Raw genomic sequence first — 25,264 nt, 5'->3', positions numbered from 1 at the left:
TATATATATAATGTACAGAGTTTAATGTGGAATTATGTTTGTAAATGTTTGAAATCTTTTCCATAGCTCGTAAGGTTAAGCGTCTTCATCGTCATTTATATAATATTTCAATAAAAGTTTTATATGTTTTTAAAGAAACAAAGTGCTCTATAGTCTTTATGCAAAAGAAATACACTAGCTGTCCAAAACCACCAGAACCAACTGACTTTGTATGAGAAAAAAAGAACATATAGATTCTAAATTCAGGCAAAATGCACAAAATGATATAGGCCTAATATGAAGATAATGCAGTCTAAATTTGAAGACCAAACGTATTTCATTTACTTTTACGGCATAATAAACAAAAACAATTTCAAACAGGTTAAAAAGTCATCGCAGTATTATTGTTATTAATGATTTAAATGATGACGTTGATATTCTTTTGTCTCTAACAAATCAGCAAGTTGTCCTTGACCACATCGTCTCAGGCATGATTTAAACTTCTCATATCCCTCTTCTCCTTTTGTCATCACCATGTGAACTATTTTTCTGTTTTTATCTGACGTAATTTGTAATTCCTTTAAAAATGTATTTCAGGTAAATGTTAAATGCTGTAATATATTGATTAGTAATAAACTCAAATTATTTCAAGAAACTATTTTGAAATGATAATGTGAAGCTATTTTGAAGACAAGTAATATTGTTTTGACTGATATACACTTTTCATTTTATATTCATGATCAGGAATTTCGAATAACAGTTATCTATATTGCAGACTGCAACTATGATAGTTATTTCACAAGTAACATACTGAAAAGAATTCTTGATTACAATCTTTTTTTGAAGACAAAACACAGTATTAGTAGCCTACAGGTATTCCAGTGTATTATTCAATTAATCAAAAACGGTACATATCTCGACATTCTAAATATGTGAAATATCCACACTCAAGAAATTTATCTAAAAGCTGGTTTGGAGAAAGTTCTTCTACCAACTTTGTTGTATACATGCCCACCACTTTCTTATAGTCTATTTTGTCTGAAATATAAGCAGACTGATACAATGACATGTAAACTACAGTTACATATACAGACAACAGGTGTTCTGAAGAGAAATATGAATTCCAGTCTTATTTGCATTTTCTTTGATGTCACATTATATCGATATTTGTGTCATGGTTATTCATATCTTATCTCCTCGAAATATTTTTTTTATTTTCAAATAGTATTTACTTTATAGTATGACGTCAGAGTTACCGACAGCAGGTTCAGAGTAGAAAAAATTTAGAATGATATGTCCGCTCTACTCTGCCTTTCAAGTAATGTACATTATACAGCAGACAACATATAGCAGTCTTTCTGACTTTTAATTATCAAAAACCATTTTCAAGGATAATTCAACAAAAAAAAAAAGAGAGAACATTCAGATTTGGTACAAATCACTCCTATTTCCTGGAAGTGCAGCGTTCTCTCTCCTACATACCAAGCAAAAGATTCGCAATTTCTTCGGCTGATGGAAACTTGTTTCCTTTAATAGACAATAAGAGAATACACGTTAAGCTAGGAAATAATATACTTTACTGCTACTTAAAGCTATACATAATTGATAACATATGTTTGCGGAATAGTAGTTAACCAGAGGTAAGCCTTAAACATCAAATTCAATTAAAATGTAATTATGTAAATTAACTCCTTGGGGTCGAAATGCGACTATAGGCTTTATATTTTCTACCCCAGTGGCGTCGATATCCGACTATAAATGCGTTATCAGGACTCCTTATTAAGTTTTAGGATGAATATTCGTACACTTACATCGCATTCGATACAAATTGAGAAAAACAACACAGCAAAACAATTTTCATAAAATACAAGAAAGAAAAGAGAAGAAGATAACGTGTAAATAAACGCATGTTTGTAAATTTAATATTTCTTCAAAGATGGATGTAAATATTACAACTGAAATCTCAGCGCGTGTCACATAACGTTTGTTTAAACGTTTAAGAATAGATTATCAATCAAAATAAACCATCGATAGTCACAAAAACACCGATATATATTTAAAGTACTAAAGATGTAAATATTCTGTTTTAATAATGTATTTCTATTTATTGGAATTTAATGTGTTTACATGTAAAAAAAATGTAAGAAAATCAGAAAGTTCAAATATTGATTAAACGCAATAGCTGTGTTAAAATGGTGAATATTTTGAAGTGAATATATCATTTTATTTAGATGTAAGTCACGGACGAAATTTGATTTTATAACTTTATTTTAATTTACAAACAAGCAAAAAATGTGTCCTGCATGATTTCAATTGACTGCATAGGAGTGTGATTATGGTAAGATCAGGTAATGTTCTTCGACGTCAGGTGGAAATTCTTATATCGCCGCAGCTGATATGTTACGATATCGGCCTCAGGGAGTTCATGACCACAGGACGTATTATTTCGAGCAAACATATTACAGTTGAATCTTAATTACAAGAAAAAGGGTAATTTATGAAGAGTTTGAGCTAAGCCGAAGATTCAAAGTATCACCTTTTCTTGCTAGTACATCTTTGCCTGTCATCACTTCCGCCTTTGCAAACCCGAGCGGACGAAGAACGTGGTACAAACAAGCAATGTAATCTAAAAGTAAATAATCAAAGGAACTCTTTAAGTTTTGATTTCTTTGTCCTCGAAATAAATATAATATACGACAACATTTACAGAACTTCTGAAAGATTGATTTTAGGTTAACTAGTAAGCAAAACATTAATATTGAAACTGTTCCTTTTATAAATAACAGTTCTCACATTTCCCACACTGGTAATTTTGTACACACTTGTATATGTTTTCTTTACAATATTTGATTATTCGTAGCAGAAAGTGAGATCTGGGAGGAAAATTACAAACATAAACAAACAAACAAACAAACCAAAAAAAAAAAAAAAAAAAAAAAAACAAAGAAAGAAACAAAATAAACAACAAAAAACAAACAAACAAACAGACCAGAAACCAACTAAAAAGTCAGTTGGATAAAGCTGTATTTGAAATCTGTACATATTTTACGGTAAATTATATCAGTGAGCAAAATCTCTCTGCTATGGTGGCTGATTTCTGCCAGTGTCGTTCTGTCGTTCTGGCGCCCCCGCCATAACGAAAGAACAACGTTTTCCTCTTTTGGCGTTGTTTCGTTCCCTCGTTCTGGCGCCTCCGCCAAAACGATATAACGAAGAATGTAACGCGAAAGAACGAAAGAACGACACTTATAAACGGCGCTCTAAAAAAACGTCGTCTTGGCGTTCTTTCGTTGTGGCAGTTGTATAAGCTGACTCTTCATTAATTAAATCAAAACAAATGAACTATATAAGCACTTATATAGTTTATTTGTACACTTTGTTTAAATACATACATGTCGATCCTCTCAGCTGGTTGATGTATGGACAGCCAGAGAAAATGTTTCTATGTTCTTCGAAAAGGTCATGCCAAGACCTCAAGTTTCTGAAACCCCCATCACATGTGAAACATCGGCACTCATTTCCCCTTCCTTTAAGAGAAATACGATGAGCAATTTTACGTTCATAAACAAATAGATAGAAAATGCTCTTTACTGCTGTGACAATTCCAAGTAAGGAATCAAATCTCTTTTAAGCTCCTTCTGCAGAAGAATAAACATTCTCAAATAGCGAACTTGCTAAAGTACGATTCGTGGTAATAATGTGACTTCAACGTGATTTACACGTGTAAACAATTTCATCACTACGCAAACAGACAAACCTCGTTTATTTAGAACTTGACCATTTTATTCCCTTATAATTTGCGAGATGTTAAGAAACACTAAGTGACTGTTATACCATATATTCTAATAAGGGTATTACTTATAATACCTTAAGGACCGATAAGAATGGCTTGTATGAATAGCTTAGATAAATACATTTCTGTACTTAATTATGAGAAAATTGTATTCACTAGTGCTTAGCACGTGATTTTATCTTTATATCTTCCTTTATTTTCTTCACTGGTAAAGAAGAATATTTATTATTTAGTCAGCATAAGTACATTGTAAAGTGTTTTAACTTAAATGCTTTATTTTTAAAATCAATGTACCGGTAAAATGTAATCCTGCCGCTGCAAGCTCATGATGAGAAATGTCGTTGAATTGTGGACAATTAAAAAATGAAGCCACTCTTGCTTTCATTGTCTGATATCTCGGTGACCAGATTTGGTATGGTAGATGTCTTTCAAGACGGTCGTCTAATGATAAAATAGAAAAAGATTTCTACAGAATAAATTAATTGCATGTCATTTATTTATGCAGACAGTTTTCTCCTATCCAGTTCAAATATTGTCTAAAAAGTGGCAGTATATATTCAGATAAAGTAAATTTATTTGAACATTCTGTCGTTTAATATTTATTATCATGGTCATACTATGGAAAACGAAAACACAAAGTCTGATGTATAAGGGCAGATGCAATGTCAGTTATCATTGGGGGAGTTCCAATTTACATATGTTTCATATTACATGCACTTAGAAGGTTATGTAGACTAATTCTATGTACTTGTCGTAAAATAAATCTTTTGACACAGATGTTCAGTCATCAAAGAAGTCATATATAGGACTCAAGAATGTTAGTTTAGTCATATTTTTATTGATGCTGCTTTAAGTTACAAACTTCTCGTAACATAACTGACTAACTACCAGATTTCAAGATATTTACATTGTAGAAAAGGTAAGAGAATACGGGGATAGCAGGTGACACTAATAGGTAATTCTGTCGTGTCAAGATACCTAAATGGTTCAAACGAAACATTTTGTTTTAAATTTGCAACATAATTACTGAGTAAGTGACATTTTGTTTCAGACAAATCGGGATAAATTGTATTACTGGTAGAAATATGCAACAATACAATAGTGAAAAGATCCTTTGAGTCATTGTTTTTAAGTCAATATACCAAAGGTAGAAACAAAATCAACAACATAATAACGATATCTTAATAAATGCTCATACGACTAATACATATGTCATAACGTTGCGTCATATTAGTTTGACTGACATATCGTCCATGCATTTTATATCTGTAAGCAATTTAACACAACAGATATAGGAATCTCGAAAATTTGCTTAACTAAAATATCTAGTTATTCCATATTTTTTTCATTACAACTTTAAATTAACTAGAAAGACGAAAACAATGAATATTGACAATTTTAGCAAATCATCAGGACACGGTGATACCTTATAGTATTGTCCGATTTGATAGGCATTAGGTTATACAAAGACAAAAGTTACAAACATTTTGTTTGTTTTATGTTCATCATACTTTGTGATCATACATTGGATATGTGAAATCCAAACTTATGTTGGTCATCAGGAAAATGCCTTTTAAAGAAACAAGGACTGGGCAAAATTACCATTTATGTATTTTTTCAGATTACTTCCAATTCTTAACTGTCTTTAATAAAATGTTTATCTTGAGATGTTCTTGAGATGTTTAAAAGTATAAATTCATTTATCACATGTTTGACGTCGCGGGAGTGTTATAAAGCTATTAAATAAAAATGATAATACACTAGTGTAATAAAGCTTTGACGTCGACGTCATTTATTGTATAAGCGACGTCGGTCAAATTGTCTTGTTTATGTAGTAAAAGAAAGTCGAATCTTTGATGTTTCGACAAGAAAGACTAACATGTGATAAAAAGAATATTACATTTGTAACTTTCCACATTGAATTTATTAAACTCGTTGAATAAAATTAATAAAATGCTCGGCAGAGCCTCGCATTTTATCATTTTATTCAACTCGTTTAATAAATTCAATATGAAAAGACACTCATGTAATATCCTCTTTATCAACATAAACAAATAATGAATTACTAGAGCAACATATAATATGTAAAGTAATAAAATGTGTACTCTGGGGTTTCAAAACGGGAATTTTATTAACAAAATAAAGACAGTATCCAAATTCATTTATAAAATGGAAACAAAGACACTGTAGTATGGGATTGAAAATTTGTGTTTCTTCTTTTACAGTCAAACAAATGGTCTTCCTGGAGTTTTGATTTTCAATGTTGTTTTTTTTTTGCAGTCATCAAATAATCATTTTAGGCAAAAATAAAGGCAACTAAACTAATATATGTATGACAACTAAACTAATATATGTATGACCAGCCGAGTGTCATCTAAAACATATTTTATCCGGTAAAGATCATTTTGACAATTATATATTACTAATTTTGAATCATCAATATAATTAAAAAAGTCAGTTATGCGATGTATTTATGCAAAGTAATGCCTATTATGATAATATTGACTATTCTGATGAACAGTTAATAATATCAAAATAAAAGTCTAGTAACGATTTCCTGTCACTAGTACAGTTAGCATTTAAATGAAGGGATGATTTATTGAAGGACATTTCCAGACTAAATGTAAGTGAATTGATGCAATTAGTTGTGTTCCGGTAACATTGTTGATGTTTCTTAACAACCTTACCATCCTTAATTCGATAATTTAAACAATTGATTGTTGTTTACATATTTTTATGGAGTAAATGATCGCAAACGTGGAGTCCCAAGCAGATTGGTTTTGTAAGTATATACTAGATAACTCCGTCAAACATTTAGCTAATATATTTAATATTACGGGACATATTTTACGTTACATGGACATACTTGAAAATAAAAACGTCGTTAACTGAAAAATATTAATGATACTAGGACAATTAACACCAATTTTACAACAATGATTTTACAGTTCTTTTATCGACGTTTCGGTGCTATGCATTTTTCAAACGGAAGTTACGGTCAACAACAGATCGAAACGAATACATACAGAACCCGTAGTATCGGATATATTATGTATCTATTTCCCATAGAAAATGCATAAAACAGATAATATGAAATAACGACATTAATGGTAGCCATTAAACATCGAACACAATTTTGGAATTCAAACAGTTATGTTGTAGTATTTTTAACTTATGATCACATAAGTCGCTTTACAAGAGCGATTATAGTCATCAGCTAATTTACATGTATCTACTTGCACAATTAAAAATCGTTTATATCATGATGGTGGTCATAAAAAAAGCGAAGCAACATTTGAGGAATAAGAGTGATCCATAAATTTTTTTCAATCAAATTCATGACTATTCATTCGTTTAGAGATGGCCGAGAGCCTCACTCGGGGCGTTGAATTCTTCATGTGAGGAAGCCATCCAGCTGGCTTACGGAAGGTCGGTGGTTCTACCCAGGTGCCCGCTCGTGATGAAATAATGCACGGAGGGGCACCTGGGGTCTTCCTCCACCATTAAAGCTGGAAAGTCGCCATATGATCTATCATGTGTCGGTGCGACGTTAAATCCTACCAAAAAAAAAATCAACCAAGTTTCGCAATGAACATCTTTAAGACATTAAATCCAAAAAAAAAAAAAAAAAAAAAAAAAAGAGATGGCCGACGTTTATGATTTCAATTTATAAGATAAAATAATTACTTTAGAGGCACTGTTACCGACATATAAAACATCAACGATTGTCTTGTAGCGGTGCTTATTAAGTCACTCCCTTCGGTACTGGTGTAACAATGAGTACACCGACGTCTGTTACATTGGGTAACATTATGAACATAATGCTCTAACAGAATAACGAATTCGGACGTCTTTATGCAATAATAGTTTCATATTATACATAACTACTTTTTCTAACATATTACAAATAATTAATATGTCACTAGTGATTGGCAATTTCTCTTGATAAACAGCTTACCATCTTGATGTTACAGACAATATAATATGTCAAAACCAACTTCATGATGCCAACAAAAAGATTAAAAAGGTAAAAACGTTTACATGACACAGCTGAAGAAAAAATCATACAACTTCTACTCTTTTTTGTTTCTCATAGAAAACATGTGTTAACTAAACTACGAAAACATTTACCTAAATTTGGCGGGTTTAATTAGCTTTGTTTAAACATTAATACACATATCAAACAGTGAATGTCCTAACGCCATATACAGAAAAGTTTATGGCTACATTTAAAGTTACAATATAGATACTTCAGTCTAAAATAACCTTTTTATCAGAAATTCCTGTTTGAATTCCTAATCAATATCGGTGATTTACATGCAATACTTTGGAAAATAGGTGGTGCTGTTTACTTCATTGTAAACTACAAAATCAAATTATTTTTATGTAACTTCATTGTGATATCCGCCCTATATCATACACTTATTAAATGACTTGCCAACAGTAAAAACCATTGACCGAGAGCCAATAGCTTTGACTACTGACCATCAAGCCATTCAGTAAGTGTATTATATTGCATCAGATATTAATTTTCACAATTCGTTTTCTTAGTTTTCGACTTTCTTGCACAATAATAGACCGGTCATATTGCACGAAACTACGGACTGGCGACTTATATGAAGAGTCAAGTAATACAATTATTTATAGACATACAGAGAGTTTTAGCAGGTGCCAGAAATATGAAACTGAACACAGTAAAAAGATCTAAATTTATATGTTCATTAAATGTGCCATAAAAAATCCAACGATAGCTGTGATACGGTTAATAAAAATTAAAGATTGTGTTTTGTAAATATGCAATCGCATTCCAAATGGTATTACTACATTGTCAGACGTTGTCTGTGTGGGTTCACTACTTAAAGTGACTATGTCTTAATAACTTGGAAAGGGACTTGCTACATTCGGTGGACTTGCTACATTTCTCGGACTTGCTGCGCTTCCTGGACTTGCTGCGCTTCCTAGACTTGCTGCGCTTCTTGGACTTGCTGCGCTTCCTAGCCTTGCTGCGCTTCCTTGACTTGTTGCGCTTCTTAGACTTGCTGCGCGTCCTAGACTTGCTGCGCTTCTTGGACTTGCTGCGCTTCCTAGACTTGCTGCGCTTCTTTGACTTGCTGCACTCCCTGGACTTGTTATGCTCTCTGGACTTGCTGCACTGCCTGGACTTGCTACTCGATGTGAAGACTTGCCCCACACTAGGAGACTTACTTTGCAAATAATGCAAATCTTCTGACTATACTGAGGAGATATTTTTTTCGGGAACAACTTTGTTTTGTTTTCCCGATATTCTGTCATTAAACATCAGGTTTCTTTATTTCTCTCAAAATATATATATAGCAAGGCACGAACCGGATAGAAAACAATTGACGTTACGTCACAATACAAACGACGTCAAAGTAAATTAAAACAAAAGTGTGCTTCTTTTAGCGCCCAAAAATACTTATAACTTGAGTTTGGAAAATCATATCGACATGAAATAACCTGCAATTAAAAGCTGAGCCAAATTTCTATTAATTGACAAAATTAGTTTTATCTGGTTCGTGCTGCCAAAACAAAATTACAATAAAAATACAATAAAACAATGAGGTGAAAGTAATCTTGACAACAGCCCCTCTTTCAAGGGAATATACATATTTCCATAAAATCAGGCAAGATTAATTTCAGCATTTTCTTTCGTCATGGCTTTCTGCGTCTCTTCATCGGTACTCTGCATGTCTTTGAGGACCCCGTTTATCCGTTCACACATTCCATTACACCGCGGATTGTACGGCGTCGTAAAGAGTTGCTTCATGGATATCAATCGACTCACTCTGTCCATCAAGTCTGATGTAAACTGGCTACCTCGGTCGCTGAGAACTTCACTTGGAAAACCTACTCTTGAAAATACCACCATCATTGCTTCTGCCACTCTCAGTGTCAATCCTAGGTAAGGCAATGGCTTCCGGATATCGTGTGGCAATGTCTGCTATTGTTAGTATATACCTATTGCCACTTTCTGACGCTGGTATTATGGGACCGATTAAATCTACAGCAACTCTGTGAAATGGCTCTTCTATTATAGGCGTTTTCCCCAAAGGAACTCTTCTAACACGTCCTTTTGGAATTGTCAGTTGACATATATCACAAGAGCGGCAAAATCCTGTCACATCACTACATATGCCTGGCCAGTAGAAACTTGTCATGACCCTATCACTCGTTTTCTGTGAAGAAAGATGTCCTCCTACAATGGACTCGTGTGCAAGCTCCATTACTCTCCGTCGATATGGAACTGGCACAACCACTTGCTTTATCTCCATATCGCTTGGTCCATTGGTCTTCTTGAATACCCAATACAAGACATCCTTCTGAACTTCATATCTGTATTCAGCTCCGCTCGCCGTCTTTGACCTCTCTCCTGCCACTGCAATGCTCCAAAGCTTTTCTAGGGCCTTATCTTCTTTCTGTGCTTTCTTAAGATTGTCCACATTGACCTATTTATCACAGGATGGTTCTGGGACTTGTAGTGCTTTCATCGGTTTCTCTGCTTTCTGGGTCTGCGCTCTTGTCATCACTGCAGCAGTAGCTTCTGATTTATCTCTGATACTCGTCCACTCTGGATCTGCTACATCCCTATGCCTGGGATGTTTCCTATGATTAGGTCACAGATGAGAGTCTTTGGAACCATGACTTCAATCTCACCCTCGAAGTACGGTGTATCCACGTCAATCTTCGCCAACGGGACAACTTTAGCCTGTCCATCTATAGTAATCATGACTATCTCCTTTTCTAGGTACTGCTCCGGTCGCACGAAGTCTCTCCGCACTGCAGCCGACTCGCAACCCGTGTCCCTGAGGACCTTGACTTCTTTATCGCCAACAAATCCTCTTCTTAAGTCGAGATTTCTTGTCCCCTCCATCGTCTCTATGGTACAGCCGCCTGAAAATATGGGAAGGACTTCTCCATTTTCTAGTCTCAGCTGACCATTTCTTGTATTATCTTTCACTGGGCCTTCTTTCTGCTCGGCGAGTGTACAGGCTGCAGATATTCGCTTTTCGTTCTTTTGCCACGGACTCTCTCTGTTTGGTAACTTAAATCGACAATCCCTTGCAAGATGACCTGGCTTCTTACAGATGAAGCAAGTCTTTGCTTCTCTCCCAGGGATATTTTTTTCATTAGGTGGAGACATCTTATCACGCCGGCGCTCGGTGTCTTCCCCTTTTGGAGCACTGCTTGAGGATTGTTTCGAGGACGCCAATCTACCACCATGTGCCTCCACGTACAACTCCGCTAACTGGCTCATGTCTGTGATTGTCTTCGGTTTCCTCTCTTTCAAAAACATGGCTAGGTCAGATGAGCAGCTTTGAATAAACTGCTCTCTTATCATCAAGTCGCACAATGATTGATAAGACTGCTCTTCCTGTGCCATTTCCGTCCACCGTGAGAAGTATCTCCTCAATCGAGAAAGATATTGGTGAACGGACTCTCCTGTCTCTGGTCTACTGCTCCTAAACTTCGTTCGAAATCCTTCCTCAGTCAACTGGTATCTCTTCAATACCGCTGTTTTCAGCGCTGTATAGTCACACGCTTCCTCGGGAGACATGCTCGTATATACTTCAAGACCTTTCCCTGTCAGAAGCGAACTTAGACCCATCACCCATGTCTCTTCTTCCCAACCTTGTCTTACAGCATACCACTCGAACCTTTCGATGTAGGCGTCCATATCGTCACACACCTCATCGTACCGAGGTAGTTTCGGACGCAGCACTCTGCTGGATCCCTCTGTAGCCAGCCTCGTATTCTTGATCCGCTCAACTTCTAACTCCTTTTCTTTTATCTGAAGCTCGTGCTGCATCTCTAGTATTCTTCTCTCCTCTTCTCTTCGCTGTGTTCTCTCCTCTCTTGCAAGGAGGTCTGCTTCCTTTTCTTTAACAAATGCTGCTAGATCTCCGCCCTTAAGACCTAGCCTCTCCCCTAATCTAATCCATTCGTCGTAATTCATAATGCCTTTCTTTGTTAACCTTTTCGTAGTAGATCCCGGACGAGCCCCCAAATTGTCAGACGTTTTTTGTGTGGGTTCACTACTTAAGGTGAAGAAGGTGTAATTCAGCGACGTCTAGCGGAACGCCAAACGTTACGCTTCGCAACGTCGCGTCATTACGTTCTATTAAGAAACAAAGTGGCGCCGAGCGATGCGGGAGGGTGATACACCGGACGTTTTTTTTTTCTTTTTTCATTCTCGGCTGGATAATCTTGGTGGTTAAAGGTGCCAAATAAAGACGAATAAAAAAAATAAATCTTTAAAAAAAGACTACACGTTTTGAAATATACTACTAAACATTACAATAGCCGTGCAAAAAATTCGTTTGAAGTCAAAATATGTGCAGAAAAACGAACGTTTTTGTTGTAATTTTTTTTTGTATTTTCTTTGGCTGACATGGGTGGTTATTTTGCTCTACTTTCGTGTTTATCGCTTTTCCGTAATCGGGGATCACGTGATTTTAAAATTTATTCAAACGAATATCTCGTTTAAAGACGTACCACTTGCACAAAATAACTGTATTTTTTGTATTTACTTGATGGTAATTGTACTTGATTTGCATGAAAAATATGAGATATACAAGATTTTTAGTTTCAAATTGACAGTGTCATATATAAGGTCTATATTCTTAAAACTATGCTGAAAAAAGATTGACTGAATACATTTGCGTATGAAGTTTTGAAAACACATTTATTTCGAAAGAGCCTAAATTGCCCCCCTCCCACCCCCCCCCACCCCCCTGTATTATAAGAATGATTTTCATGAAGTTTTTGTGAGTTACAAAAATGTTGAATTCCCTATGTTTGTAAACATTATTGTTGGTGTTTGCATCTATTCATAAATTATAGCCTCGTTTCGGAGCATTCTTCCGTGGGAAGACCGGTTTGCAAGGAGTCGGAAAACATACTTATATGTGCAAGTCTTTTCTATATGATAATGGGTACAGGCTTGAGAATTATGAAAGGCATGTCAAAATTCATATATATTTTGAAGACTGCTGATGTGTATATATCATTGCTGTATAACATACAACCATAGCAGTTATCAAACGCATTGTCATAATAAAAATGAAAAATTATGAAAAACTTTTGAGGTTTGTGTTTTGTTTCGTATTGTAGGTAGTAATGATTTACCGACAATTTAACTGTTACTGTTTCCGAACTCCCTAACGGTATCAGCTTGCTCAACATTTATTACTGACAACATCTCTGTAGCAGGTTTGTTCCAAAAGATAAATTATAGCAAAAGCAAGTACTTGGCGGTCGCTCAGTCCCGAATATGTTACAACTTTACATGCTGCATATTATTCCTACATGGTTTCATGTCTCTATCATTTTTTAAAATAAATGTAACAAAAATCTTGAACTTAATGAGACACATGCGACACAATTTTATGTATATTTTCGACTACGTCAAGGGCCATAACACCGGTCTGACTGTGTGAGATCAAATTAAAACATACTCAAATGGAAATACTGATAACAATCCTGTGAGGTTTGATTACTCTGGGTCAATACTTTCTAAGATATGTCCGACACTATTTCGGACTGACGGACGGACGGGCGAGGGGAACACTAATTGCCCCGACCAAACATAACTTGGATAGTGCACATAAAAAGATATATTTTATATTGTTACATTCTCTATGCAAAGAAATCATTTACCACCAGTTGCACCGTATATTATACTTAAAAATACATCTTGAAATATGTCCTAACATTTCATGCGAAAAAAATGTACGGCTTTCTTTTCACCACGGAATACAATGAAAATTCAGATTATTTCCGACCGAATATTTGTATATGTACGTGTATATGCACTTGCTTAATTGTGTTTTGTCTCGCAGTTGTACAATTAAAGTAGGTAACTTTAAAATTACCACATATATTCACGTGATAAAGACAACTATGAAATATAATGATTTGAAAATACAAGAATGAAAGTATGTTTTAGAAAATATTAGATTATTTTAAAACGGAATGGCTAAATATCTATTTGCAAACAGCATACTCAGTTTTAGTAATAAGACGTTTGCGTAACGTCAGAAAAAAGCGGGAAAATGCGCAACGTCAAACGCCGCCTATAGCGCCATTTGAGACTTTATCATTTTTTGCGACTTCGTAGCTCGAAAACGAAGTCGGTAGTCAAGGACTTTTTTTTCGTTATTTTGCTGAGAAATGCCTTTAAAATAATTGTGTTAATTTTAAAATAATTCTATGGACCAGTAAATGCATGCTCCTAATTTATACAAGAAACGTCATTTCCGTAGAGGTCAGATTTTGGAACAACACATGCTAAGATTTATGGTTACAACTTAATTAATTGGAAAGAGTCAGCCTCAAACTTATCACTTAACAAACTCGCGTGCAGTCAGTGTTGCTTTGGGCTAACATTTATCTGGTAGACGTGTATTTCATTGATTTATCAAATGATTTTCTTATGATTTTTTATGTTTGAAAAATGCACGAGAAAATGGGGGTAGGGTAAAATTTATGACAATACTGCAAAAACGAAGTCGGTGATCCCTGATTTTTATTTGCTCATTTTACAGCAAAATAAATTTTTAAGATAATATTAGTTTTTAAAAAAAATCTATGGACCAGTTTTTGTACAACACTTAGTCATTCCGCACGAAAACAATAATTTCATAGAAAGATTTTGGCATGATTTTTGCATAAAATAAGCATTCCTTCAGCGAATAGCGGGAGATGTATTTGAAAATTACATCACCGTGTAGGTTTCGACTGGCATATTATATAAAATGGAAAAAAACAACTTTTTAAATAAAATGAATGCCCCGAGACTAAATTAATCGCCATGAAAACGGCAACGTCACAACTATTTCCGACTAGGCTTAAAGGTGAAATTTCGACGTCATTTGCATAAAAAGTGTGCATTTGATCTTTTCAATAATTGTACATTGGGTGAAGATCAACTTTTGTTGTTATCTACGTATGTTATCTAGGATGTAACTTGTTTTTGAAAATACCGCTCATTACACCTTCTTCACCTTAAGGTGACTATGTCTTAATAACTTGGAAAGGGACTTGCTACATTTGGTGGACTTGCTACATTGCTCGGACTTGTTGCGCTTCCTTGACTTGCTGCGCTTCTTGGACTTGCTGCGCTTCCTGGACTTGCTGCGCTTCCTGGACTTGCTGCGCTTCCTGGACTTGCTGCGCTTCCTAGACTTGCTGCGCTTCTTGGACTTGCTGCGCTTCCTAGCCTTTCTGCGCTTCCTTGACTTGCTGCGTTTCCTAGACTTGCTGTGCTTCCTTGACTTGCTGCGCTTCCTTGACTTGCTGCGCTTCCTAGACATGCTGCGCTTCTTGGACTTGCTGCGCTTCCTAGACTTGCTGCGCTTCCTAGACTTGCTGCACTTCCTTGACTTGCTGCACTACCTGGACTTGTTATGCTCCCTGGACTTGCTGCACTGCCTGGACTTGCTACTCGATGTGAAGACTTGCCCCACACTAGGAGACTTACTTTGCAAATAATGCAAATCTTCTAACAATACTGAGGAGATTGTTTTTTTTCGGGAACAACTTTGTTTTGTTTTCCCGATATTCTGTCATTAAATATTAGGTTTCTTTATTTCTCTCAAAATATATATATAGCAACGACACGAACCGGATAGAAAACAATTGACGTTACGTCACAATACAAACGACGTCAAAGTAAATTAAAACAAAAGTGTGCTTCTTTTAGCGCCCAAAAATACTTATAACTTGAGTTTGGAAAATCATATCGACATGAAATAACCTGCAAATAAAAGCTGAGCCAAATTTCTATTAATTGACAAAATAGTTTTATCTGGTTCGTGCTGCCAAAACAAAATTACAATAAAAATACAATAAAACAATGAGGTGAAAGTAATCTTGACATACATGCGGGCTGGATAAAGAGGTTGGATATGAATTGTCAATAAACAACCTTACCAAATGCCAACGCCAACTGAAAAATAAAAAAATTAAAACAAAATGTTAACGCATAATAGATTACTGCTGTCAGATCTTTAATCATTGTTGAATTTTAGATTAACTGTATTGATCAGGTATAACTGACAATCAGTATTATTGCTATATCAAGTAGTGCATTGCATTAAATAACTAAAATAGCAGACGATAGATAGTCGTCTGTTACAGTGAACAATACACTACTGAAATTAAATACAAAGTGTATGTTATAATTTATATCAATACATCTCTTACACATACCGCAAGTCAATCAATTACAAAATTTCAGTATTCTGTATTTAAATATATATCATTGAATTATGTTACTACGTATAGCGAATTGCATCTTGTGTTCGATCCGTGGGCAGGACTTATGTTGGCCGTGATGATTTGATAAAAAAAGACATTGCCCCCTGAAATTATTTGTTTTCCAAGTGGACAAGTGGAAAAGTTTGCTGTTGTTTGTGGAGAACAGGTTAATACTGGTTCAGTATCCAAGAACACTGGTTAACCTATGAGTGCGCCGTGACATCTTACAGTTGATAAATGGCGCTAACGCTAAACGAACAAAACAGTCAGAATTTTAAAACTCTCCAATAAACACGGCTTCTAAGTCTTTGAATCATAAAATTACATTTTCCAAGGAACCCATACTTTCTTCTTGATGCATACACATTTCAATTCTGAGAGCTAATTCGTCGTCGTGTCCCTGTCTTAGCGAAAATCTAAACTATGCTTTGATCCCTTTTTTTCTCTGTCTGACAGTAGCAAATAGATATCAATGACAACAGCAACCGTTAAAGCTTATTACCTTGAAACGATCTATTTCATTGTGTCCAAACTTTTGTCCGAGGAAATTGCACGATGGTGAGTTTTCCACGTGTATAATGAGGACATCATTTCCGATTACCCAGCCTTCCAATCCAACAGCACACTGATAGCAGCGTACTAAATCACGAATGCCTATAAAGTTTCCAAAATTTGCATACAATTCATATGTATTTGCAAACTACAAATATTTAACTATAAAACACTTTCAGAAAATGTGAATACATTGTGTAGACGGTCTCATTACAACAAAATAAAAAGGTTATCACTTTTCAAACCAAATTGTCATAGCGTCATAGTTACTGTATCTTATCATATTCAGAAATATCACTAACGGTTCCAAAGATGACTTCCAGTTCACTTTTTGCATGCACAATGAAAAATTATTTCAATGGAAAATTCCTAATGATACCATGAAATATTAAAAAAAGAAACATTAGCACTCCATGTTAAACTGCATGTTGTGACAAAGCCTATATATACCAATTATCAAACACAGATGCATGATTACGGCTTGATAGTAACAAATTTGCCTGACTTTAAACGTATATGAGCAGAGCGAGGCCGATATTAGCGTTGGTGTGGACTGGTGTGCCTGATATCGATATCCATATACATTCACACCTCCACCATTAAAGCTGGAAAGTCGCCATATGACCTATCATGTGTCGGTGCGACGTTAAATCCTACCAAAAAAAAATCAACCAAGTTTCGCAATGAACATCTTTAAGACATTAGTCAACATAACTTTTATTTTAAAGGAAGTAGTCTACCATTAAACCTGCATGTGTGCATGTGTAACTGGAAGCAAATATGAGAGTGTACGACACTATTTGAAGTGTGATTTATAGTAACTAATTTCCCCATTTTGAAACCTAAATAAACTGAAATGTGAGATTTTAGCAGCTGAAGTATTTACCTTCACAAAGTACAAGAAACTGCTACTTTAAATACGAATATGTACTTGTGACAAGGTATCTGCATTTTCAGACATATACTTTATATCATATGTATTTGTATATTGACATTTATGTGAAGCTGTAACCAATATCTGCCAAACTTGTATAGAAACGAGAAAAATATCTACTTCATTAATAGTAAAAATAATGTAATCATACAACCGTCGTAAGTTGTTCTTTTGTATTATTATTATTGTTTTATGCCAAGCTACCTTCATTGTTTTCACTGATAACCATTGAAAACCGCTTGCTGAAGGAGCTCTAATCCTGTAGTAAGGACCCGTTTTAGCTAATGTTTTGTTGGTATATTGATAAACTTGTGGTGATATTAGCTCCTTTTTGGTCCTTTCAGTTTTGCATATGGAAGAAGGTAGTTTGCAAATAAATGTCAAGATTATGTTTGCTTCTAATCGAAGGAATCCTCGATTGTTTAATATCCCACCCTTCATGCCCCTTATTTTGCTTGTTAGATGCTCTCCGTGTTCTCCTTTTTCTTTATATTTTCAGATACATCTTATGTGTTCAAGAACAGCCTACCCATTTACTTGCCTTCAGTTGTTATAGCTTCACATTTTCAGTTTTCACATGTTTATCTATGAACTCGGAAGTGTTTGATTTCCAGAACAATGAAATGTGTTTGTGACATATATAAACGTTTAAAATCGTCTATTTCCATGTATGCCTTTTTCATATACCTGATCCCAGGTTGGCGATTATGTCAGCTTCCACCAGTATATCTTAATTTTTGTAATAAGAATGTTGTTTGTTTCAAGTATACTGTATCAGACCTCTGTTCCAAGGGCCTCGACCTCTGCATTTTTAAACATACACTTGATACCATATGTACTAGTATTTGTATATTGACATGTATGTGAAGCTGTGAAAAATTTCTGCCAAACATAAATCAAAACGAAATAAGATATTACTTGCTATTCTTCTTTGTTAATAGTAAAATAATGTTATCATTCAAGTGTCTTAAGTAGATTTTTTATTGTATTATTAATGTTCTGTGCCAAGCTATCTTCAGTAACTATAGTGCTGTACAATAAATGATTTTTCATGGATTTAAATGAGATTAAAATGATAAAAGATATTAAGTAAGGGCAGATTTCAAATAAAATTTTGCAACAAGAAAAATCAGACGACATTAGGGCTTTCTGAAAATTTGCCAAATAATATATTACAATTTTCCTGCGACAGAGGTGATATATACAATAATACCTGTGAAGAAAAATCCGTATTCAGCAAATTGAACTGCTTTCGGTTTGTATGTCCTTCTCCACCCCGGCGTATTAAACGATGCCAAACGACTTTCTTGTGTAATGTAATTTGGATATTCGGGGATCATACTGCTATCTGCAGTCATATTTCTACCACTTACTATTTGCCTTTCGTATCCTTTTCTTCTGCAACTGTAACGTATAAACAGTTATCAAACGAAAGTGATTTTAAAAATATGGCTGAAATGTCTCGGTCAACAGCTCTCAAATACAAAATCATCTGACAGATGAGGTCAGTTGACGAGGTTCGAAAATTCTTCATATATTCTAATTCCGTAACGAACCCCTGTGGAAACTGTGTTTTTTCCACGATAAATAATTCTTCAAAATCTGCCATGTCGTGCTCAATCCCATCAGACAGGGTGATACAAGTTCGTGAACCCTGGATGTATACAAATGAAACTGTGGCGTCCGTTTTCAAGTTTATCCTGTCTATTTTCATTACTTCCGGGAAAAGATGAAGATCCGTTGACGTCATGTTCTGTGTAAATGTATCGAATGTTTTTATGATATGAAAATTGCTGGCTCTAGTACAAAATGATCAGTGCCGGTGTAAACCGGTAAAGCTGGTATAAAGAAACATTTATAGGATTAATTGTTTCAATTCAGTGAGCTATTTTAAGACGAGAAGTTAATTTCACAATTATCTTTTTATGGATAAAACATGTCTTCTTCATAAAGACATTATGCTCATTTCCTTAGAATAGTTATGTCTCTAAGATTCTAAGTTACTGGATTAGCAATATTATTATGCTTGACAATTGCAACTAAATGATTTTAACAATTAAATTAAACATTATTTTGTGACATAAAGCAGCATGCATCCAGATTTGGCTAAAAACATCTTTGTTTGGTCATACTACGAACATTAGAATATGAATTTTTGGTTCAAAAGTATTTTAAAAGTTCGGAATCAAGAAAAAAAGATGACCGCGCAGGGAATCGAACCCCGGACGGCCGCGTCAATAAAGACATTAGTAACCAATAACGCTATAGTTGAATTAGTGAATAATGACTTCAAAATATAGATATTTATAATCGAGACAGTTTACCTGGAGTAAAAGCGTGACAAACGCTTTTCGTTTCTCATCGTAAAAAGTATTTTTTTCTTTTTTTTAGATAGCTTGAATTAAATGTTTTATTTCTTTAGAAGGCTTTAAAACTTAATAACTGACAAACTTTATGTTACGGAAACACATGAGAATTTGCTGTTTTTCCTACTTTTTCCTTGTTCACCGCCGTTTGAATACATCTGCGGATGTCTCTAAATTGCTTTTTGTACTTTTGGCATGTGTAAATGTTGAGTTCTGCTCAACCCGGGACTAGAGGGCGTGTACGTAGCATGCATTTCCAATACCGTCCGTGAACCTGCTCAATCGGACTGAGCCTGCAAAATTTTCATTCTTGTCGTGTTGAGCGACCTGTAAAGTTTCCACTTTTCTCAGTTTTAATAGATATGTCTCAGCAATTCATAATAAGATTTTAAAATACGGAAAAAAGTCAAGTTATGAACAGTCATTTCCATGAAATATCATAAAACATTCGATAACAGAGACAAATCATTTAAATAAAAGGCCTTGTTGCTTTAAATTGGTCAAGTTTTAAGAATTCATGATGATACTTGAGTCAGCCAAGAATCCCCGTATACAATCAATAAATATACATTAAATATTACGAAAACATAATGCAAAATCAAAACCATGTACATGAATAAACTATTTAGTTCATTTAGGCACAAACACAACAATTATTTTTTTTACAAAGAATGTATCAGTGAAGTTATTCTTTGTACTCATTTTATTCTTTTCGTGTCAATGATATTCTAATCGATGATTTTGTTTATAACAAAATCTTTTAAGTAAGCTCAACCTTATGTCGAAATACTTGCTTTGTATATATGTGTGTATAATGAATGATGTGTAATTATGTTGTAAAAGTGCCTGCTATTTGTGGTTCACATGCAAACAAGGTAAACAAGTACCATATGGTTTAAAAACTTACTTTTTGACGGAATACCAAATAGTAACTCAAGGCTACTACTGACCCTGGCAGACAATCAAAGATAAAATAAATTCTGACGGAATTTGACATGATCTAGTCCTAAAAAAAATCTTGGTTGATTATGGCAAACATGATCATTTTGATAGCTTTACTTCACCTATATGTCTGGGTTGTGTGTAGTGTCAGTCGCACATGTTGAAATTGGTGGCCATGTTGAATATGGAGAGGTGATTGATGGACCCGCTTTTGAAGCTCCCAAGGTCTGATGAAGATTACCTTACTTCCATTACTGTATGATCATTTACACTATCAAGTAAGAGTTAATTGAAATACAAGTTCAATAGCGCTTTACCCAAACACTGAAGATAAGACATACTTTTAAGTTGTGAAATATCGGAAACTTTGTGCAAGAGGTAAATCACAAGGACAAGTTTAGTAAGGTTTGAAACCGGATATAGAGTATACATTTCTGATAAACTGAACTGACTGCTTTAACATTTCTAAGAAATCATCAGCTCACTTTACTAACAAAACACTACAAAATATATATAAAACTGTTCATTATCTTCAGAAGCAACGAACTGTCAGGCCGGCAGTAAGATGCAGATAGTATAATTGCCAGCATTCATATTTTGGAAGTTGCTATACTTAAAATACGTATTTGTGTCAAATATTAATCGTAATTAGGCCTATATGCAGAATATTAACCAAATATTTTCTTAGGGGGCATGTCCCTGGAACCAAACAAAACAAAAGCAACAAAAAAAAAAAAAAAAACCAAACAAACAAACAAAACAAAACAAAAACAAAAAAAACAACAAAAAAAAAAAAAACAAAAAAAAAAAAAAAACAAAGGAAAACTAAACATAAATAAATAAACAAATGGGAAATTGCATCATAAAGGTGACACAATATCATTGGAATTAACATAATGGGATAAAATCATATTATTGTGTTAAGTCTATACTTTGTCTCGCTTATCCCAGGTGCTCGCTCATGATGAAACAATGCACGGAAGAACACCTGGGGTTTCCCTCTACCATCAAAGCTGGATAGTCGCCATACGACCTATGCAACGTTAAACCAAACAAAATAAAACAAATAAAGTCTAGCTTTTTATTTTGTTTGTAAAACAAAACTGCACACTTACTTGTCTCAAAATCGTTATCATTAGATCCCAAGTATTCCAAATTTGAAATGTTGCGGTGGTCTACAATCTAATCAAACAGCTGTTGTTAGACCACATTAGCATATAAGCATAATAATGATATAAGATATTAAATGAGATGATTTAATTCAAAAAGACCAATTAACTGCCAAAAGAATATTTGAACCTCTTATTTTGTGGCTCGTACTTTAGAATTAATATTCTACAGACAGATTTAATTCTTTTATTTGATCTGCAAATATTATGTATATGCATATTGTGATCATTTAATATTTGATTAAGTGATAAGTTGTAAAAAATAGCTTTATATATCTATAAAAATGCACACTGATATTACTAATTAGTCGATCGCTGGATTATTACCAGTCAATTGGTCACATTTTGCGGACAATGAAATATGTGCACAAGGAAGTAAATTTAAATAAAATGTTTAGGTGTTTGTATGGGATGCGGTAGATGTGGGTTCTAGAGGGGACGGTAGGGCGATTGCATCGATGATGGCGTGGTATTAAGGCACAAGGAACAGCAAATTCATTTAAGGTTGGGATTGAATGTGGGGGTGAGTTGGGGTCAGTGGTTGGGTAATGTAGATTATTGTACTCTTCACATCGTCTCATCCTCACTTACATTAAATTTCATATCCATACATTTAATAGTTTTTGTACGTTCTTCTCCGGACATGCAACATGACTTACAGATTTGAGCTCTTAGTTCAGTTTGTGACCTTAAGCTTTGATTTACAGACCAGGTTCATGTGCTCGGCATATCATTTTGACGTCACCCGCCTATATGCAAAGGCTGAAATTACTGAGATGTTTTAAGTGATGCTTACGACACGAAACATGACGTCATATTTGAAATTTAAGTTCTGTTTGTCACCTTTACCTGTAACATTACGACCTAGTTTAGAGCTCGCAACTTGTCTTTTCGTCACTATCTTATATATCCAGGTTAAGGTCAACACTTAATTTTTTCTTTTAAGTTATACTCCGGGCACGAAATATGACGGACAGACAGACGCACGCGCCACCACATGATATATTAATAGGCGTATAGAAGTAGTCCGTACATCTAGAAAATCCTTTACAGATTTAAACAGAGGCACAGGTCCGAATATCTAGAGGCAGATTCTATCGTTCGCGGACATTTAATTATAATTACGACAGCCCTGTTGAGACATTGTTTATTTGTAATATATTGATTAAGTTTGTCGAAGTCTTCATTATACCTACATCCCTAGCAAATCTTTTTATATGGAAAATAATATATTTCCTAAGATATTACACGAGGTTCATCATAATGCGGGAGATTTACAAAACGTTGTTACACATCAGGATGACACCACCCTTTACTGAGAAAAGGGAAAATAAAAACACAAACAGTAAATCAGTTTTAAAACAAACCATTTGTTTACTTTCTTGAAAGAAATCTAAAGAAAATGGCAAAAATATGGTAAAAAATGCGCTATTTTCTAAGTATCTATCCAGCAATTTGGAGAGATTCCTGTTAGGGCCGTTCTTTGCCAGTTATATCGGTATGAAAGTGTTCCAGTTATTGGGGATTACTCTGGCGTCAACTGCAAACAAAAAAAAATCACAGTCCTAAAATTTGGTTAGAAACCTCCATTCTTTACGTACATACAGTATACACATTTGTAGTTATGTATAAGAAACGCTCATTTCTTGACAACTTATGTAGTAAAATATTGCTTGCCAGTGCCAAATTGCCTTTCAAAGGGCTTGGTGTGGTTTGAAAGCGCATATGACAAGCTAAATGATTATATCTTTCATTTATGGTTTTAGCAATGGCACGACCCGGGAGAGCCGCGTATGTAAAGAAATAGAAATATAGATGAAATTTCACTGAAGGAAAGAGACAACTTATGGGAGCATTTTCATTTATATCATAAAGTATGTAAGTAAGTGCTTGGTTATCTTGGATCAATTGCATCCGTGTCCCGAAATTTGGTCAGAAACCGTTACTTTTCACGTACTCCCTCACAATGAAATATGGCGTTTTTATGGATGCTGTTTTTCAATTGCAGGTCACATTACGTTCATTTTAACAACCTATATCCAAAACTGAATTCAATTCATCCATCTCATGGAACGGACATGGAAATTTTTATAAAGATTTTATTCAGAAAACAATTCTCCAAAATATTATTTCACTAAAATTGAACTTGGCCGCTGTTTTTTTGATCAAACAGCAGTGTACTTGAAATAAATTCAATCCATTCATCCGTTTAATGATTATTGAATGAACAACCAAATCTTAAGTCGAAAATGGGTCATAACTCCGCCAAAATTGGTGGATTGCAACCGAAATCTAGCTTGGCCTGTACTATGTATAATGTACTTGTCTACAAAAGATTAAATGCAATCCTTCATCTTTTCATGAGTTATCGGAGGGACATCCACATTAAGCTGCGCCAGACGTTAATGTAAAGAAGGAAGCCATATCACTGTTAAATAAGAATGGATTGTAAAGAAGACCATCCTCGACCTGGCCCCCTATTAGTATATACCTGTGTCCCCAATTTGACCTCGATCATGTCATCCTTTCAAGAGTTATCTTAAGTGCAAAATTGAAATGTTACGGACGAAGCATGCTTGCACATGCCCATATGGTGACTCCGGTAAAACCCTCCTTTTTCTAATTATAATTTTAAAAGATTCTAGAATACATGTATCACTGAATAGACACCAGATCCTAATGCATAATTTTCTTAAGATACATGTAATTTATATATTATATATTAATTCTAAGTACCTCTCATACTCCACCCAGTTTCTTCTCCTTCACCACAGCACCGTCCCCTCTCCCACTTTACCTTCCCCACAACTCCCAATCCCTTCCTCCATTTTTTTACATTCTTCATACTGATTTATAGCTCACAGTGTTTCTTAGATACCCGAGTAACCCGACATCGCCCATTTCACCCACTCCCATCCCATCCCCATCATGATATTGTGTTACATTCCACAAACTAACACGTACACGTAGTTACCCTTAAAGCCTTCAAATTATTTTGTTTATTGTTTTTGTTTCATTTCTTACACGAACTAAATAAATTTTATCGGATGCCTCATACTTGTATTGTGTCTTTGTATTGCTTATACCGTCCCACAACTATATAGATTTTGTTTACATTTCTCACACAAACTTAAATCTAATATTGTTTCTTAGCACACATTTCATTCCCCTCCTACATCCCACGCACCCACTCACACACAATAATGATTTAGTTGATTTTAATGAAAATTTATTTCTGACTGTTCCTGTA

The 25,264-nt window shown here is 34.7% G+C and overlaps 1 protein-coding gene across 3 annotated transcripts; it reads right to left on the bottom strand.

Annotated features, from left to right (window-relative positions):
• Nucleotides 1-24,937, bottom strand: LOC123539234 (E3 ubiquitin-protein ligase XIAP-like). 3 transcript variants are annotated; one of them, XM_053529528.1, is made up of 9 exons: nt 24,751-24,937; nt 18,751-18,941; nt 16,554-16,705; nt 15,725-15,740; nt 4,067-4,213; nt 3,372-3,506; nt 2,516-2,605; nt 1,462-1,506; nt 1-1,017 (listed from the first exon to the last, which is right to left on the bottom strand). In XM_053529528.1, exons 2-9 carry the CDS (start codon nt 18,893-18,895, stop codon nt 878-880), a joined length of 870 nt encoding a protein of 289 aa, XP_053385503.1. In that variant the 5' UTR covers nt 18,896-18,941; nt 24,751-24,937; the 3' UTR covers nt 1-877. The 3 variants fall into 3 exon arrangements, with proteins under 3 accessions (XP_053385503.1, XP_053385502.1, XP_053385504.1); XM_053529527.1 differs by lacking the exon at nt 24,751-24,937 and adding an exon at nt 21,961-22,153; XM_053529529.1 differs by lacking the exons at nt 4,067-4,213; nt 24,751-24,937 and adding an exon at nt 21,961-22,155.
• Between the last annotated feature and the right edge of the window lie 327 nt (nt 24,938-25,264).

The sequence above is a fragment of the Mercenaria mercenaria genome, chromosome 18, assembly GCF_021730395.1.
Source record: "Mercenaria mercenaria strain notata chromosome 18, MADL_Memer_1, whole genome shotgun sequence".
Taxonomy (NCBI): domain Eukaryota; kingdom Metazoa; phylum Mollusca; class Bivalvia; order Venerida; family Veneridae; genus Mercenaria; species Mercenaria mercenaria.
Note: the sequence above shows the minus strand (reverse complement) of the source record. Positions and strands in the feature narration are given on the sequence as shown.

Bases quoted from the DNA above. Each gene is read 5' to 3' on its own strand.
- LOC123539234 (XM_053529528.1), bottom strand. From the start codon at position 18,895: ATGACTGCAGATAGCAGTATGATCCCCGAATATCCAAATTACATTACA. The intron at 3,507-4,066 runs GTACATTGATTT...TTTCTCTTAAAG, and splicing joins GGCAGGATTACATTTTACCG to GAAGGGGAAATGAGTGCCGA. The intron at 1,507-2,515 runs GTGATACTTTGA...TGTCTATTAAAG, and splicing joins AGATGTACTAGCAAGAAAAG to GAAACAAGTTTCCATCAGCC.